The sequence below is a fragment of the Pristiophorus japonicus genome, chromosome 11 (assembly GCF_044704955.1).
Source record: "Pristiophorus japonicus isolate sPriJap1 chromosome 11, sPriJap1.hap1, whole genome shotgun sequence".
Lineage (NCBI taxonomy): Eukaryota > Metazoa > Chordata > Chondrichthyes > Pristiophoridae > Pristiophorus > Pristiophorus japonicus.
In genome coordinates this window covers 147,989,509-148,005,561 of record NC_091987.1, presented here as the reverse complement: position 1 = coordinate 148,005,561, position 16,053 = coordinate 147,989,509, and the positions used below count along the sequence as shown (strand labels likewise).

Genomic DNA, 16,053 nt, shown 5'->3' with positions numbered 1-16,053 from the left:
GGTCAATCCAACGCTTCATATATAAATGAGCTGCATTTGGATGTACAGCGCATTATTTCAAAGTCTGCAGATGATAGGAAACCGGGAAATGTAGTAAACAATGAGGTGGATAGCCACAGACTTCAGGAGGACAGACGCAGAGGCGGACTGGTGAAATGGGCAGATGCAGGGCAAATAAAGTTTAACGCAGTGAAGTGTGAAGTGATGTGTTTTAGTAGGACGAATGAGGAGAGGCAATATGAACTGAATTTGACAGTGTCAGCTGTGGCTGAGGATGACTTGCTTCCACACCAAAAAGGAATGAGTTCACAGGTGTTTCAATGAAGGACCTGATATTCCAGCTCCCGAACTACATATAAAAGGCCACGAGGTCGGGAGGTGCGTCGCTGAGTCGGGGGCAGCGTGAGTCCGTTGGTGAGGCCTATAAAAGGTCGGGAGGTGCGTCGCTGAGTCGGGAGCAGCGTGAGTCCGTTGGTGAGGCCTATAAAAAGCCGCGAGGTCGGGAGGTGCGTCGCTAAGTCGGGAGGAGCGTGAGTCCGGGGTTGGCGAGAGGCCTATAAAGGCGGAGCTTGTGCAGCTACAGGGAGAAGGCAAAAAAGAAGTAGAAAGAAACAGAAAGGTGACGTCACAGCCAAGGGGGTAAGTGATTGGCTGGTGATTGGTGAGTAGTTTTTCTTTTTTCTCTTCTATAACAGTGAGTAAACTTTAGCATTGTTGTTGCCAATTTAAGTGTATCTAAGGGTTAAGTCATGGCAGGAGAGCTTGGTCACGTGATATGCTCCTCATGTACCATGTGGGAACTCGGACACTTCCGGTGTCCCTGACGACTACGTGTGCGGGAAGTGTATCCGCCTCCAGCTCCTGACAGACCGCGTTGCAGAATTGGAGCTGAGGGTGGATTTACTCTGGAGCATTCACGATGCTGAGAATGACGTGGGTAGCACGTGCAGCGAGTTGGTCTTACCGCAGGTGAAGGGTCCACAGCCAGATAGGGAGTGGAAGACCAGCAGGAAGAGCAGTGCAAGGAAGGTAGTGCAGGGGTCCCCTGCGGTCATCCCCCTGCAAAACAGATACACCGCTTTGAGTACTGTTGACGGGGATGACTCATCAGGGGAGGGCAGCAGCAGCCAAGTTCATGGCACCGTAGCTGGCTCTGCTGCACAGGAGGGCAGGAAAAAGAGTGGGAGAGCAATAGTGATAAGGGATTCAATGGGAAGGGGAATAGATAGGCGTTTCTGCGGCCGCAAGCGAGACTCCAGGATGGTATGTTGCCTCCCTGGTGCAAGGGTCAAGGATGTCTCTGAGCGGGTGCAGGACATTCTGAAGAGGGAGGGTGAACAGCCAGTTGTCGTGGTGCATATTGGTACCAACGATATAGGTAAAAAATAGCAATGAGGTCCTACGAGACGAATTTAAGAAGCTAGGAGCTAAATTAAAACATAGGACCTCAAAAGTAGTAATCTCGGGATTGCTACCAGTGCCACGAGCTAGTCAGAGTAGAAATCGCAGGATAGCTCAGATGAATACGTGGCTTGAGCAGTGGTGCAGCAAGGAGGGATTCAAATTCCTGGGGCATTGGAACCGGTTCTGGGGGAGGTGGAACCAGTACAAACCAGACGGTCTGCACCTGGGCAGGACCGGAACCAATGTCCTAGGGGGAGTGTTTGCTAGTGCTGTTGGGGGGGAGTTAAACTAATGTGGCAAGGGGATGGGAACCAATGCAGGGAGACAGAGGGAAACAAAATGGAGACGAAAGTAAAAGACCGAAAGGAGATGAGTAAAAGTGGAGGGCAGAGAAACCCAAGGCAAAAAACAAAAAGGGCCACTGTACAGCAAAATTCTAAAGGGTCAAAGTGTAATCAAAAGGCAAGCATGAAAGCTTGATGCCTCAATGCAAGGAGTATTCGGAACCCAGGAGAGGGCTTTGAGCTAGTTAGAATGGGTGAGAGCTCAGATGAACAGGACCCCAAGAAAGAATGCAAAAGGGAGGATGCAACAGAGCAGAGTAGCACTGGGGTAAGTGTAAACCACAAGGTGATAGGAAGGGACAATATGTATGAATATAAAGGGGCTGCAGGAGGGGTCAAAACTAAAATTCATGGTTTAAAAACTAATATTAAAACACTCTACCTAAACGCACGCAGCATTCGAAATAAAGTAAATGAGTTGACGGCACAAATCATTACAAATGGGTATGATTTGGTGGCCATTACAGAAACGTGGTTGCAGGGAGGCCAAGACTGAGAATTAAACATACAGGGGTATCTGACAATTCGGAAAGATAGACAAGAAGGGAAAGGAGGTGGGGTAGCTCTGTTCATAAAGGATGATATCAGGGCAGTTGTGAGAGACGATATTGGCTCTAATGAACAAAATGTTGAATCATTGTGGGTGGAGATTAGAGATAGTAAGGGGAAAAAGTTACTGGTGGGCGTAGTTTATAGGCCCCCAAATAATAACTTCATGGTGGGGCGGGCAATAATCAAGGGAATAATGGAGGCATGTGAAAAAGAAACGGCAGTAATCATGGGGGATTTTAACCTACATATCGATCGGTCAAATCAAATCGCACGGGGTAGCCTTGAGGAGGAATTCATAGACTGCATACGGGATTGTTTCTTAGAACAGTATGTTACAGAACCTACAAGGGAGCAAGCTATCTTAGATCTGGTCCTGTGTAATGAGACAGGAATAATAAACGATCTCCAAGTAAAAGATCCTCTCGGAATGAGTGATCACAGTATGGTTGAATTTGTAATACAGATTGAGGGTGAGGAAGTAGTGTCTCAAACGAGCATACTATGCTTAAACAAAGGGGACTGCAGTGGGATGAGGGCAGAGTTGGCTAAAGTAGACTGGAAACACAGACTAAACGGTGGCACAATTGAGGAACAGTGGAGGACTTTTAAGGAGCTCTTTCATAGTGCTCAACAAAAATATATTTCAGTGAAAAAGAAGGGTGGTAAGAGAAGGGATAACCAGCCGTGGATAACCAAGGAAATAAGGGAGAGTATCAAATTAAAAACCAATGCGTATAAGGTGGCCAAGGTTAGTGGGAAACTAGAAGATTTGGAAAATTTTAAACGACAGCAAAGAATGACTAAGAAAGCAATAAAGAAAGGAAAGATAGATTACGAAAGTAAACTTGCGCAAATCATAAAAACAGATAGTAAAAGCTTTTACCGATATATAAAACAGAAAAGAGTGACTAAAGTAAATGTTGGTCCCTTAGAAGATGAGAAGAGGGATTTAATAATGGGAAATGTGGAAATGGCTGAGACCTTAAACCATTATTTTTCTTCGGTCTTCACAGTGTAAGACACAAAAGCCATGCTAAAACTTGCTGGTCACGGGAATGTGGGAAGGGAGGAATTTGAGATAATCACGATCACTCGGCGGGTAGTGCTGGACAGGCTAATGGGACTCAAGGTAGACAAGTCCCCTGGTCCGGATGAAATGCATCCCAGGGTATTAAAAGAGGTGGCGGAAGTTATAGCAGATGCATTCGTTATAATCTACCAAAATTCTCTGGACTTGGGGAGGTACCAGCGGATTGGAAAGCAGCTAATGAAACGCCTCTGTTTAAAAAAGGGGGCAGACAAAAGGCAGGTAACTATAGGCCGGTTAGTTTAACATCTGTAGTGGGGAAAATGCTTGAAGCTATCATTAAGGAAGAAATAGCGGACATCTAGATAGGAATAGTACAATCAAGCAGACGCAACATGGATTCATGAAGGGGAAATCATGTTTAACTAATTTACTGGAATTCTTTGAGGATATAACGAGCATGGTGGATAGGGGTGTACCGATGGATGTAGTGTATTTAGATTTCCAAAAGGTATTCGATAAGGTGCCACACAAAAGGTTACTGCAGAAGATAAAGGTACGCGGAGTCAGAGGAAATGTATTAGCATGGATAGAGAATTGGCTGGCTAACAGAAAGCAGAGAGTCGGGATAAATGGGTCCTTTTCGGGTGGGAAATCGGTGGTTAGTGGTGTGCCGCAGGGATCGGTGCTGGGACCACAACTGTTTACAATATACACAGATGACCTGGAAGAGGGGACAGAGTGTAGTGTAACAAAATTTGCAGATGACACACAGATTAGTGGGAAAGCGGGTTGTGTAGAGGACACAGAGAGGCTGCAAAGAGATTTAGATAGGTTAAACGAATGGGCTAAGGTTTGGCAGATGGAATACAATGTCGGAAAATGTGAGGTCATCCACCTTGGAAAAAAAAACAGTAAAAGGGAATATTATTTGAATGGGGAGAAATTACAACATGCTGCGGTGCAGAGGGACCTGGGGGTCCTTGTGCATGAATCCCAAAAAGTTAGTTTGAAGGTAATCAGGAAGGCGAATGGAATGTTGACCTTCATTGCAAGAGGGATGGAGTACAAAAGCAGGGAGGTCCTGCTGCAACTGTATAGGGTATTGGTGAGGCCGCACCTGGAGTACTGCGTGCAGTTTTGGTCACCTTACTTAAGGAAGGATATACTAGCTTTGGAGGGGGTACAGAGACGATTCACTAGGCTGATTCCGGAGATGAGAGGGTTACCTTATGATGATAGATTGAGTAGACTGGGTCTTTACTCGTTGGAGTTCAGAAGGATGAGGGGTGATCTTATGGAAACATTTAAAATAATGAAAGGGATAGACAAGATAGAGGCAGAGAGGTTGTTTCCACTGGTCAGGGAGACTAGAACTAGGGGGCACAGCCTCAAAATACGGGGGAGCCAATTTAAAACCGAGTTGAGAAGGAATCTGTGGAATTCTCTGCCCAAGGAAGCAGTTGAGGCTAGCTCATTGAATGTATTCAAATCACAGATAGATAGATTTTTAACCAATAAGGGAATTAAGGGTTACGGGGAGCGGGTGGGTAAGTGGAGCTGAGTCCACGGCCAGATCAGCCATGATCTTGTTGAATGGCGGAGCAGGCTCGAGGGGCTAGATGACCTACTCCTGTTCCTAATTCTAATGTTGGAGAGTGGAAGATGCCTGTGCGTGGATTATTTTAACGTGTGGTGGCTGATGCACACCAGCCACCACATGGGCTTGACAGAGCAAGGTCTTGGTCCAGTGGCAAGGATTACCCAAGATGACTGGAGACCAGTTCTGCTGCACAGACCGAGTGCGCACACATATCGCAGTGTGGGCTAGGCCGTGCTGCCCCTGGGCCCTCGCCTCTTCTGGGCCCCAAACGTACTCCTCTCCTGGGCCCCGATCATATCCCTCGACAATCTCTTGCCGCTCCTTTGCCTTGACTTCGCTGCTCCTGCTGTACCTGCCCACCAGCGTCCAATCAGTGACCCTGATTTTGATGGCGTCCAATCCAGTCGCCCTTCTCCAAGTTGTCGCCCTCCTGCACCAGCTAGCACTACTCCCTGAGGTGGTGTGCCTCCACGTTGCTCCCGGGCCACCGCACCTCCACTTAGGATGGAGAATGAAACAGTTAATTCAGAGACCATGGTCCAGAACTTAAAGAAGGGTAACTTTGAAGGTATGAGGCGTGAATTGGCTAGGATAGATTGGCGAATGATACTGAAGGGGTTGACTGTGGATGGGCAATGGCAGACATTTAGAGACCGCATGGATGAACTACAACAATTGTACATTCCTGTCTGGCGTAAAAATAAAAAAGGGAAGGTGGCTCAACCGTGGCTATCAAGGGATATCAGGGATAGTATTAAAGCCAAGGAAGTGGCATACAAATTGGCCAGAAATAGCAGCGAACCCGGGGACTGGGAGAAATTTAGAACTCAGCAGAGGAGGACAAAGGGTTTGATTAGGGCAGGGAAAATGGAGTACGAGAAGAAGCTTGCAGGGAACATTAAGACGGATTGCAAAAGTTTCTATAGATATGTAAAGAGAAAAAGGTTAGTAAAGACAAACGTAGGTCCCCTGCAGTCAGAATCAGGGGAAGTCATAACTGGGAACAAAGAAATGGCGGACTAATTGAACAAGTACTTTGGTTCGGTATTCACTGAGGAGGACACAAACAACCTTCCGGATATAAAAGGGGTCGGAGGGTCTAGTAAGGAGGAGGAACTGAGGGAAATCCTTATTAGTCGGGAAATTGTGTTGGGGAAATTGATGGGATTGAAGGCCGATAAATACCCAGGGCCTGATGGACTGCATCCCAGAGTACTTAAGGAGGTGGCCTTGGAAATAGTGGATGCATTGACAGTCATTTTCCAACATTCCATTGACTCTGGATCAGTTCCTATGGAGTGGAGGGTAGCCAATGTAACCCCACTTTTTAAAAAAGGAGGGAGAGCGATAACAGGGAATTATCGGTAGTGGGTAAAATGATGGAATCAATTATTAAGGATATCATAGCAGCTCATTTGGAAAGAGGTGATATGATAGGTCCAAGTCAGCATGGATTTGTGAAAGGGAAATCATGCTTGACAAATCTTCTGGAATTTTTTGAGGATGTTTCCAGTAGAGTGGACAAGGGAGAACCATTTGATGTGGTATATTTGGACTTTCAGAAGGCTTTCGACAAGGTCCCACACAAGAGATTAATGTGCAAAGTTAAAGCACATGGGATTGGGGGTAGTGTGCTGACATGGATTGAGAACTGGTTGTCAGACAGGAAGCAAAGAGTAGGAGTAAATGGGGACTTTTCAGAATGACAGGCAGTGACTAGTGGGGTACCGCAAGGTTCTGTGCTGGGGCCCCAGCTGATTACACTGTATATTAATGATTTAGACGAGGGGATTAAATGTAGTATCTCCAAATTTGCGGATGACACTAAGTTCGGTGGCAGTGTGAGCTGCGAGGAGGATGCTATGAGGCTGCAGAGCGACTTGGATAGGTTAGGTGAGTGGGCAAATGCATGGCAGATGAAGTATAATGTGGATAAATGTGAGGTTATCCACTTTGGTGGTAAAAACAGAGAGACAGACTATTATCTGAATGGTGACAGATTAGGAAAAGGGGAGGTGCAACGAGACCTGGGTGTCATGGTACATCAGTCATTGAAGGTTGGCATGCAGGTACAGCAGGCGGTTAAGAAGGCAAATGGCATGTTGGCCTTCATAGCGAGGGGATTTGAGTACAGGGAGGTGTTGCTACAGTTGTACAGGGCCTTGGTGAGGCCACACCTGGAGTATTGTGTACAGTTTTGGTCTCCTAACCTGAGGAAGGACATTCTTGCTATTGAGGGAGTGCAGCGAAGGTTCACCAGACTGATTCCCGGGATGGCGGGACTGACCTATCAAGAAAGACTGGATCAAATGGGCTTGTATTCACTGGAGTTCAGAAGAATGAGAGGGGACCTCATAGAAACGTTTAAAATTCTGACGGGGTTAGACAGGTTAGATGCAGGAAGAATGTTCCCAATGTTGGGGAACGTCCAGAACCAGGGGACACAGTCTAAGGATAAGGGGTAAGCCATTTAGGACCGAGATGAGGAGGAATTTCTTCACCCAGAGAGTGGTGAACCTGTGGAATTCTCTACCACAGAAAGTTGTTGAGGCCAATTCACTAAATATATTCAAAAAGGATGAAGTCCTTACTACTTGGGGAATCAAGGGGTATGGTGAGAAAGCAGGAATGGGGTACTGAAGTTGCATGTTCAGCCATGAACTCATTGAATGGCGGTGCAGGCTAGAAGGGCCGAATGGCCTACTCCTGCACCTGTTTTCTATGTTTCTATGTTTTCCTTTTATGGCCCCGACCTGCGGCTGGTGATTTCTCGCAGGTCGGGGCCCCCGCTGTACAGCCAATTAAGTAGTCTTGAAGTATAGTCACTGCTTTAATGTGGGAAACGCGGCGCACAAGCAAGCTCCCACAAACAGCAATGTGATAATGATCAGATAATCTGTTTTTTTGTTATGTTGATTGAGGGATAAATATTGGCCAAGACACCGGGGATAACTCCCCTGCTCTTCTTATGGAAATAGTGCCATGGGATCTTTTCTGTCCATTTGAGAGGTCAGACGGGACCTTGGTTTAACATCTCATTCAAAAGACGGCACCTCCGACAGTGCAGTGAGTGTCGGCCTAGATTTTTTATGTTCAAGTCCCTGGAGCAGGACTTGAACTGACAACTTTCTGACACAGAGACAAGTGTGCTACCCACTGAGCCACAGCTGACAAATATTTGTACAGTCTTAAACTAAGGACTACAAAAGGTTAACCCTGCAGACAGAATTTGGTGTTGCTGTTTATAATTTTAGTGAAGTGAAGGCAAAACCCATAGGCTGGACTGAAGGAAGGCAAGGTGGTGAATAGAATTGCGGGACTGTTGGTGTATTGGGGGTGGGAGAGATGGTTCAGGTGAAGTGCTCTTTACAAGCTCCTCCTCTTCATGCTGCTTCACCTCCTGCCCCTACAGCACTTCCTGCTGTCCAGGTGGTGGTGAGGGCTGGTCCCTCATGGCAAAGGTATTAAATGGGCGACCCCTTATTCTGAAACTATGGCCCCTAGTTCTAGATTCCCCACGAGGGGAAATATCCCCTCTGCATCTATCCTGTTGAGCCCCCTCAGAATCTTATTCGTTTCAATAAGATCACCTCTCATTCTTCTAAACTCCACTAAGTATAGGCTCAACCTGCTCAACCTTTCCTCATAAGACAACTCCTTCATCTTAGGACTCAATCTCATGAACAGTTGTTAAAGATACCAGGCTAGTGATAGGGAGCACACAGGGTAATATGGGTGCAGTCTATGGCACCTTGCAACCTGGGGAAAGCTGCCATATGGGTGAAGCCTAGTGCTCTGTCATCCTGCTGTGCTCTGTCCATGGGGAAAGTAATGTAGGTGTTCATCCTAGTGTAGAGAGTCTCGGTGACCTCCCTGCTACAGCGGTGGACTCTGAGCTGTCGCTGATGTCACCTGTTGCAGCCCAGGAGGAGCCTGGCATGCAGGTACAGCAGGCGGTGAAGAAGGCAAATGGCATGTTGGCCTTCATAGCTAGGGGATTTGAGTATAGGAGCAGAGAGGTCACTGCAGTTATGCAGAGCCTTGGTGAGGCCACACCTGGAATATTGTGTTCAGTTTTGGTCTCCTAATCTGAGGAAGGACATTCTTGCTATTGAGGGAGTACAGCGAAGGTTAACCAGACTGATTCCCGGGATGGCATGACTGACATATGAGGAGAGACTAGATCAACTGGGCTTGTATCCACTGGAGTTTAGAAAAATGAGAGGGGATCTCATAGAAACATATGAAGTTCTGACAGGATTGGACAGGTTAGAGACAGGAAGAATGGTCCCGTTGCTGGTGAGTTCCAGAACCAGGGTCACAGTCTAAGAATAAGAGGTAAGCCATTTAGGACCGAGATGAGGAGAAACTTCTTCACTCAGAGAGTGATTAACCTGTGGAATTCTCTGCCACAGAAAGTTGTTGAGGCCAGTTCGTTAGACATATTCAAAAGGGAGTTAGATGTGGCCCTTATGGTTAAAGGGATCAAGAGGTATGGAGAGAAAGCAGGAAAGGGGTATTGAAGTTGCATGATCAGCCATGATCATATTAATGGTGGTGCAGGCACGAAGGGCCGAATGGCCTACTCCTGCACCTATTTTCTATGTTTCTATGTTCCAAGTTCTGGTTAGCTGAGCTACAGGTTGGTTTAACAGCCGCATCTGGCATATTAGATAATTTATTTCTGCAACTGCATTCCCATCAGTTCAAGGATAACTGCCTTGTGAAGCATAACTGTGTTCCTTTAATTTTTAACGATATGGTCAATAAAGTGGTCAGAATGGTTATGTTTTAGTTACAGCATAGCAACAGCCAGTTTCTGTAAAGTGACTGAACTGTCTCCTGTGTTTCTCTCATTTGAAAAGGCTGTTCTGAATTAGCCCACGATAAATCAGTTCAGACAAAACAGGGTATGTTGGTTAGTTTTAGCATTTAGTCTTGTGGTAATATAATGTTGAAACATGTGGCTGGTTGTTTTGTCTGACTATTACGTTGTACTTTGTAAATCCTACTCTTTTCTCAATATTCAGTTCTCATCAGGCTCAAGAATAAGGAGGATCCCAGGAGTGTAGACAATACAGTTGCTGATAACCATGGCAAACAGAACTCAGGAGGCAAGTATACATGACTGCAGTGGTTGAACACTGAGTTCAATTACATAGAATTACTCAGAATTTACATTACAGAACAAAGCCATTGGCTCAACTAGTCTATGTCAGTGTGTATGTTCCAAATGGACCCCCTCCCATTGTACTTCATCTCATTCTATCTGCATATCCTTCCATTCCTTTCTCCCTTATGTACTTATCTATCTTCCCCTTAAATCTATGCTATTCACCTCAACCACTCCATGTGGTAGTGAGTTCCATAGTCACACCACTCTCTGAGTAAAGATGTTTCTCCTGAATTCTTGATTGGATTTATTAACAACAACAACTTGTATTTATATAGAGCCTTTAACATAGTTAAATGTCCCAAGGCGTTTCACAGGAGTGTATATAAGACAAAAAACAAAATTTGACACCGAGCTACATAAGAAGAAATTACAGCAGACTTGGTCAAAGAGGTAGGTTTTAAGGAGCGTCTTAAAGGAGGAAAGAGAGGTAGAGAGGCGAAGGGTTTAGGGAGGGAGTTTCAGAGCTTAGGGCCCAGGCAGCTGAAGGCAGGGCCACCAATGGTTGAGCAGTTATAATCAGGTATGCTCAAGAGAGCAGAATTTGAGGAGAGCAGATATCTCGGGGGTGGGGGGGGGCGGAGAGGGGGGGTTGAGAAGCTGAAGGAGATTACAGAGATAGGGAGAGACGGGGCCATGGAGGGATTTGTAAACAAGGATGAGAATTTTGATTTGTAAACAAGGATGAGAATATTGAATTTTATTAGTGACTATCTTCTATTAATGATCTCTAGTTTTGAACTCCCTCACAAGTGGAACCATTTTCTCTATATCTAGCCCATCACAATTTTAAAGAACTCGATCAGATCAGCCCTTTGCTTTCTCTTTTCAAGGAAAAAAAGCTCCAGCCTGTTAAGTCTGCTGGTGCTGTTGGGGGCGGAATTTAAACTAGCATGCCAGATGGTTGGGATCCTGAGCATATATTCAGAAGGGTGAGAATGCAAGCTGGAAATGGAAGGCAGTCAATTAGTAAGTGAGTTTGGAAGGCAGAGGAAACAAAGGCTAGAAAATGGACAACAAAAGTGTTTGGCAGTGCTAAATGGTATATACTTCAATGCAAAGAGTCTAGGTTTAATGTATGCACCTATGAGTATGCTCACAGGTTGGTTGAACTGTTGAATTGTGAGTGGCTTAGCAAGTCACGTGATGTTCACAAGACTCAATAAAATCCCAGCCACCCTTAGGTTCAGGTGATCCATGATGAGGCAGGTGGTTGTGAGCCTGGTGGATGAACTGGTAATGTGTAACGTGATTGTTAAATCTTTGCTAATAAATGAACTAGTTCTTAATAGCAATGTGTTGCTATGAATTCTTAAGCAAAGAACCCACGAATCAAATAAATTACACTAGTGAATAAGGCAGATGAGCTGAGGGCACAGATAGACATGTGGAAGGATGATAACATAGCTTTTACTGAAACATGGCTTAAAGAAGGGCAGAATGGCAGCTCAACATTCTTGGTTTACAGGATATTCAGATGAGATAGAGAGGGGAATAAAAAGATGGGAGGGATTGCAATATTGGTTGAAGAAACAATTACAGTTTTGAGGAGGGATGATAGAAGGGTCATCAAACAAGGCCATATGGGTTGAACTGAAGCTCCATAAAGGGGCAATCACACTGCTTGGAGTGCACTATAGACCCCCAAACAGTCTGAGGGAGATAGAAGAGCAAATATGTCGGTACATTTCTGAGAAGTGCAAAAACAATAGGACAGTAATAGTAGGGGATTTCAACTACCCTAATATTAACCGGGGTAGAACCAGTGTAAAAGGTACAGAGGGTGCAGAATTATTCTTAAAATGCATTCAGAAGTTTTTTTAGCCAGAACATAGCAAGTCCAACAAGAGAGGGTTGCGGTTCTGGACTTAGTTTTAGGGAATGAAGCTGGGCACATGGAAGGGGTATCAGTGGGAGACCATTTTGCTGGCTATGATCATAATCCAGTTAGATTTAGCATAGTTATGGAAAAGGACAAAGATAGACATGGAGTAAAACTTCTCAATTGGTAAATGCCAATTTTACTAAGCCGAGATGGGATTTAGAAACATAGAAACATAGAAAATAGGTGCAGGAGCAGGCCATTCAGCCCTTCTAGCCTGCACCGCCATTCAATGAGTTCATGGCTGAACATGAAACTTCAGTACCCTCTTCCTGCTTTCACGCCGTACCCCTTGATCCCCCGAGTAGTAAGGACTTCATCTAACTCCCTTTTGAATATATTTAATGAATTGGCCTCAACTACTTTCTGTGGTAGAGAATTCCACAGGTTCACCACTCTCTGGGTGAAGAAGTTACTCCTCATCTCGGTCCTAAATGGCTTACCCCTTATCCTTAGACTGTGACCCCTGGTTCTGGACTTCTCCAACATTGGGAACATTCTTCCTGCATCCAACCTGTCCAAACCTGTCAGAATTTTAAACGTTTCTATGAGGTCCCCTCTCACTCTTCTGAACTCCAGTGAATACAAGCCCAGTTGATCCAGTCTTTCTTGATAGGTCAGTCCCACCATCCCGGGAATCAGTCTGGTGAATCTTCGCTGCACTCCCTCAATAGCAAGAATGTCCTTCCTCAAGTTAGGAGACCAAAACTGTACACAATACTCCAGGTGTGGCCTCACCAAGGTCCTGTACAACTATAGCAACACCTCCCTGCCCCTGTACTCAAATCCCCTCACTATGAAGGCCAACATGCCATTTGCTTTCTTAACCGCCTGCTGTACCTGCATGCCAACCTTCAATGACTGATGTACCATGACACCCAGGTCTCGTTGCACCTTCCCTTTTCCTAATCTGTCACCATTCAGATAATAGTCTGTCTCTCTGTTTTTACCACCAAAGTGGATAACCTCACATTTATCCACATTATACTTCATCTGCCACGCATTTGCCCACTCACCTAACCTATCCAAGTCACTCTGCAGCCTCATAGCATCCTCCTCGCAGCTCACACTGCCACCCAATTTAGTGTCATCCGCAAATTTGGAGATACTACATTTAATCCCCTCGTCTAAATCATTAATGTACAATGTAAACACCTTGCGGTACCCCACTAGTCACTGCCTGCCATTCTGAAAAGTCCCCATTTACTCCTACTCTTTGCTTCCTGTCTGACAACCAGTTCTCAATCCACGTCAGCACACTACCCCCAATCCCATGTGCTTTAACTTTGCACATTAATCTCCTGTGTGGGACCTTGTCGAAAGCCTTCTGAAAGTCCAAATATACCACATCTACTGGTTCTCCTTTGTCCACTTTACTGGAAACATCCTCAAAAAATTCCAGAAGATTTGTCAAGCATGATCTCCCTTTCACAAATCCATGCTGACTTGTCACCATTTTCCAAATGCGCTGCTATGACATCCTTAATAATTGATTCCATCATTTTACCCACTACTGAGGTCAGGCTGACCGGTCTATAATTCCCTGCTTTCTCTCTCCCTCCTTTTTTAAAAAGTGGGGTTACATTGGCTACCCTCCACTCCATAGGAACTGATCCAGAGTCAATGGAATGTTGGAAAATGACTGTCAATGCATCTGCTATTTCCAAGGCCACCTCCTTAAGTACTCTGGGATGCAGTCCATCAGGCCCTGGGGATTTATTGGCCTTCAATCCCATCAATTTCCCCAACACAATTTCCCGACTAATAAAGATTTCCCTCAGTTCCTCCTCCTTACTAGACCCTCTGACCCCTTTTATACCCGGAAGGTTATTTGTGTCCTCCTTAGTGAATACTGAACCAAAGTACTTGTTCAATTGGTCTGCCATTTCTTTGTTCCCCGTTATGACTTCCCCTGATTCTGACTGCAGGGGACCTACGTTTGTCTTTACTAACCTTTTTCTCTTTACATACCTATAGAAACTTTTGCAATCCGCCTTAATGTTCCCTGCAAGCTTCTTCTCGTACTCCATTTTCCCTGCCCTAATCAAACCTTTTCTCCTCTTCTGCTGAGTTCTAAATTTCTCCCAGTCCCCAGGTTCGCTGCTATTTCTGGCCAATTTGTATGCCACTTCCTTGGCTTTAATACTATCCCTGATTTCCCTAGATAGCCACGGTTGAGCCACCTTCCCTTTTTTATTTTTACGCCAGACAGGAATGTACAATTGTTGTAATTCATCCATGCGGTCTCTAAATGTCTGCCATTGCCCATCCACAGTCAACCCCTTAAGTATCATTCGCCAATCTATCTTAGCCAATTCACGCCTCATACCTTCAAAGTTACCCTTCTTTAAGTTCTGGACCATGGTCTCTGAATTTACTGTTTCATTCTCCATCCTAATGCAGAATTCCACCATATTATGGTCACTCTTCCCCAAGGGGCCTCGCACAATGAGATTGTTTATTAATCCTCTCTCATTACACAACACCCAGTCTAAGATGGCCTCCCCCCTAGTTGGTTCCTCGTCATATTGGTCGAGAAAACCATCCCTTATGCACTCCAGGAAATCCTCCTCCACCGTATTGCTTCCAGTTTAGCTAGCCCAATCTATGTGCATATTAAAGTCACCCATTATAACTGCTGCACCTTTATTGCATGCACTTCTAATTTCCTGTTTGATGCCCTCCCCAACATCACTACTACTGTTTGGAGGTCTGTACACAACTCCCACTAACATTTTTTGCCCTTTAGTGTTCTGCAGCTCTACCCATATAGATTCCACATCATCCAAGCTAATGTCTTTCCTAACTATTGCATTAATCTCCTCTTTAACCAGCAATGCTACCCCACCTCCTTTTCCTTTTATTCTATCCTTCCTGAATGTTGAATACCCCTGGATGTTGAGTACCCAGCCCTGATCATCCTGGAGCCACGTCTCCGTAATCCCAATCACATCATATTTGTTAACATCTATTTGCACAGTTAATTCATCCACCTTATTGCGGATACTCCTTGCATTAAGACACAAAGCCTTCAGGCTTGCTTTTTTAACACTCTTTGTCCTTTTACAATTTTGCTGTACAGTGGCCCTTTTTGTTCTTTGCCTTGGGTTTCGCTGCCCTCCACTTTTCCTCATCTCCTTTCTGTCTTTTGCTTTTGCCTCATTTTTGTCTCCCTCTGTCTCCCTGCATAGGTTCCCATCCCCCTGCAATATTAGTTTAACTCCTCCCCAACAGCACTAGCAAACACTCCCCCTACGACATTGGTTCCGGTCCTGCCTAGGTGCAGAATGTCCGGTTTGTACTGGTCCCACCTCCCCCAGAACCGGTTCCAATGTCCCAGGAATTTGAATCCCTCCCTGCTGCACCACTGCTCAAGCCACGTATTCATCTGCGCTATCCTGCGATTCCTACTCTGACTAGCACGAGGCACTGGTAGCAATCCCGAGATTACTACTTTTGAGGTCCTACTTTTTAATTTAGCTCCTAGCTCCTTAAATTCTTTTCGTAGGACCTCATCCCTTTTTTTACCTATGTCGTTGGTACCAATGTGCACCACGACAACTGGCTGTTCTCTCTCCCATTTCAGAATGTCCTGCACCCGCTCCGAGACATCCTTGACCCTTGCACCAGGGAGGCAACATACCATCCTGGAGTCTCGGTTGCGGCCGCAGAAACGCCTATCTATTCCCCTCACCATCGAATCCCCTATCACTATCGCGCTCCCAATCTTTTTCCTGCCCTCCTGTGCAGCAGAGCCAGCCACGGTGCCATGAACTTGGCTGCTGCTGCCCTCTCCTGATGAGTCATCCCCCCCAACAGTACTCAAAGCAGTGTATCTGTTTTGCAGGGGGATGACCACAGGGGACCCCTGCACTATCTTTCTTGTACTGCTCTTGCTGCTGGTCTTCCATTCCCTATCTGGCTGTGGACCCTTCTCCTGCGCTAAGACCAACTCACTACATGTGATACTCACGTCATTCTCAGCATCGTGGATGCTCCAGAGTGAATCCACCCTCAGCTCCAATTCCGCAACGCGGACCATCAAGAGCTCGAGGCGGATACACTTCC

The 16,053-nt window shown here is 45.6% G+C and overlaps 1 protein-coding gene across 3 annotated transcripts in view; it reads left to right on the top strand.

Annotated features, from left to right (window-relative positions):
* LOC139276328 (THO complex subunit 1) overlaps nt 1–16,053 on the top strand; it is a 53,968-nt gene that overhangs the window by 121 nt on the left and 37,794 nt on the right. The window contains exons 1-2 of one of the 3 annotated variants that reach the window (XM_070894145.1): nt 6–639; nt 9,961–10,044. In XM_070894145.1, the coding sequence (XP_070750246.1) occupies nt 10,024–10,044 (21 nt within the window). In that variant the 5' untranslated portion in view covers nt 6–639; nt 9,961–10,023. Of the gene's footprint in view, nt 1–5; nt 640–8,557; nt 9,841–9,960; nt 10,045–16,053 lie in introns of those variants that run through there. The other 2 variants (XM_070894146.1, XM_070894143.1) reach the window with 2 other exon arrangements.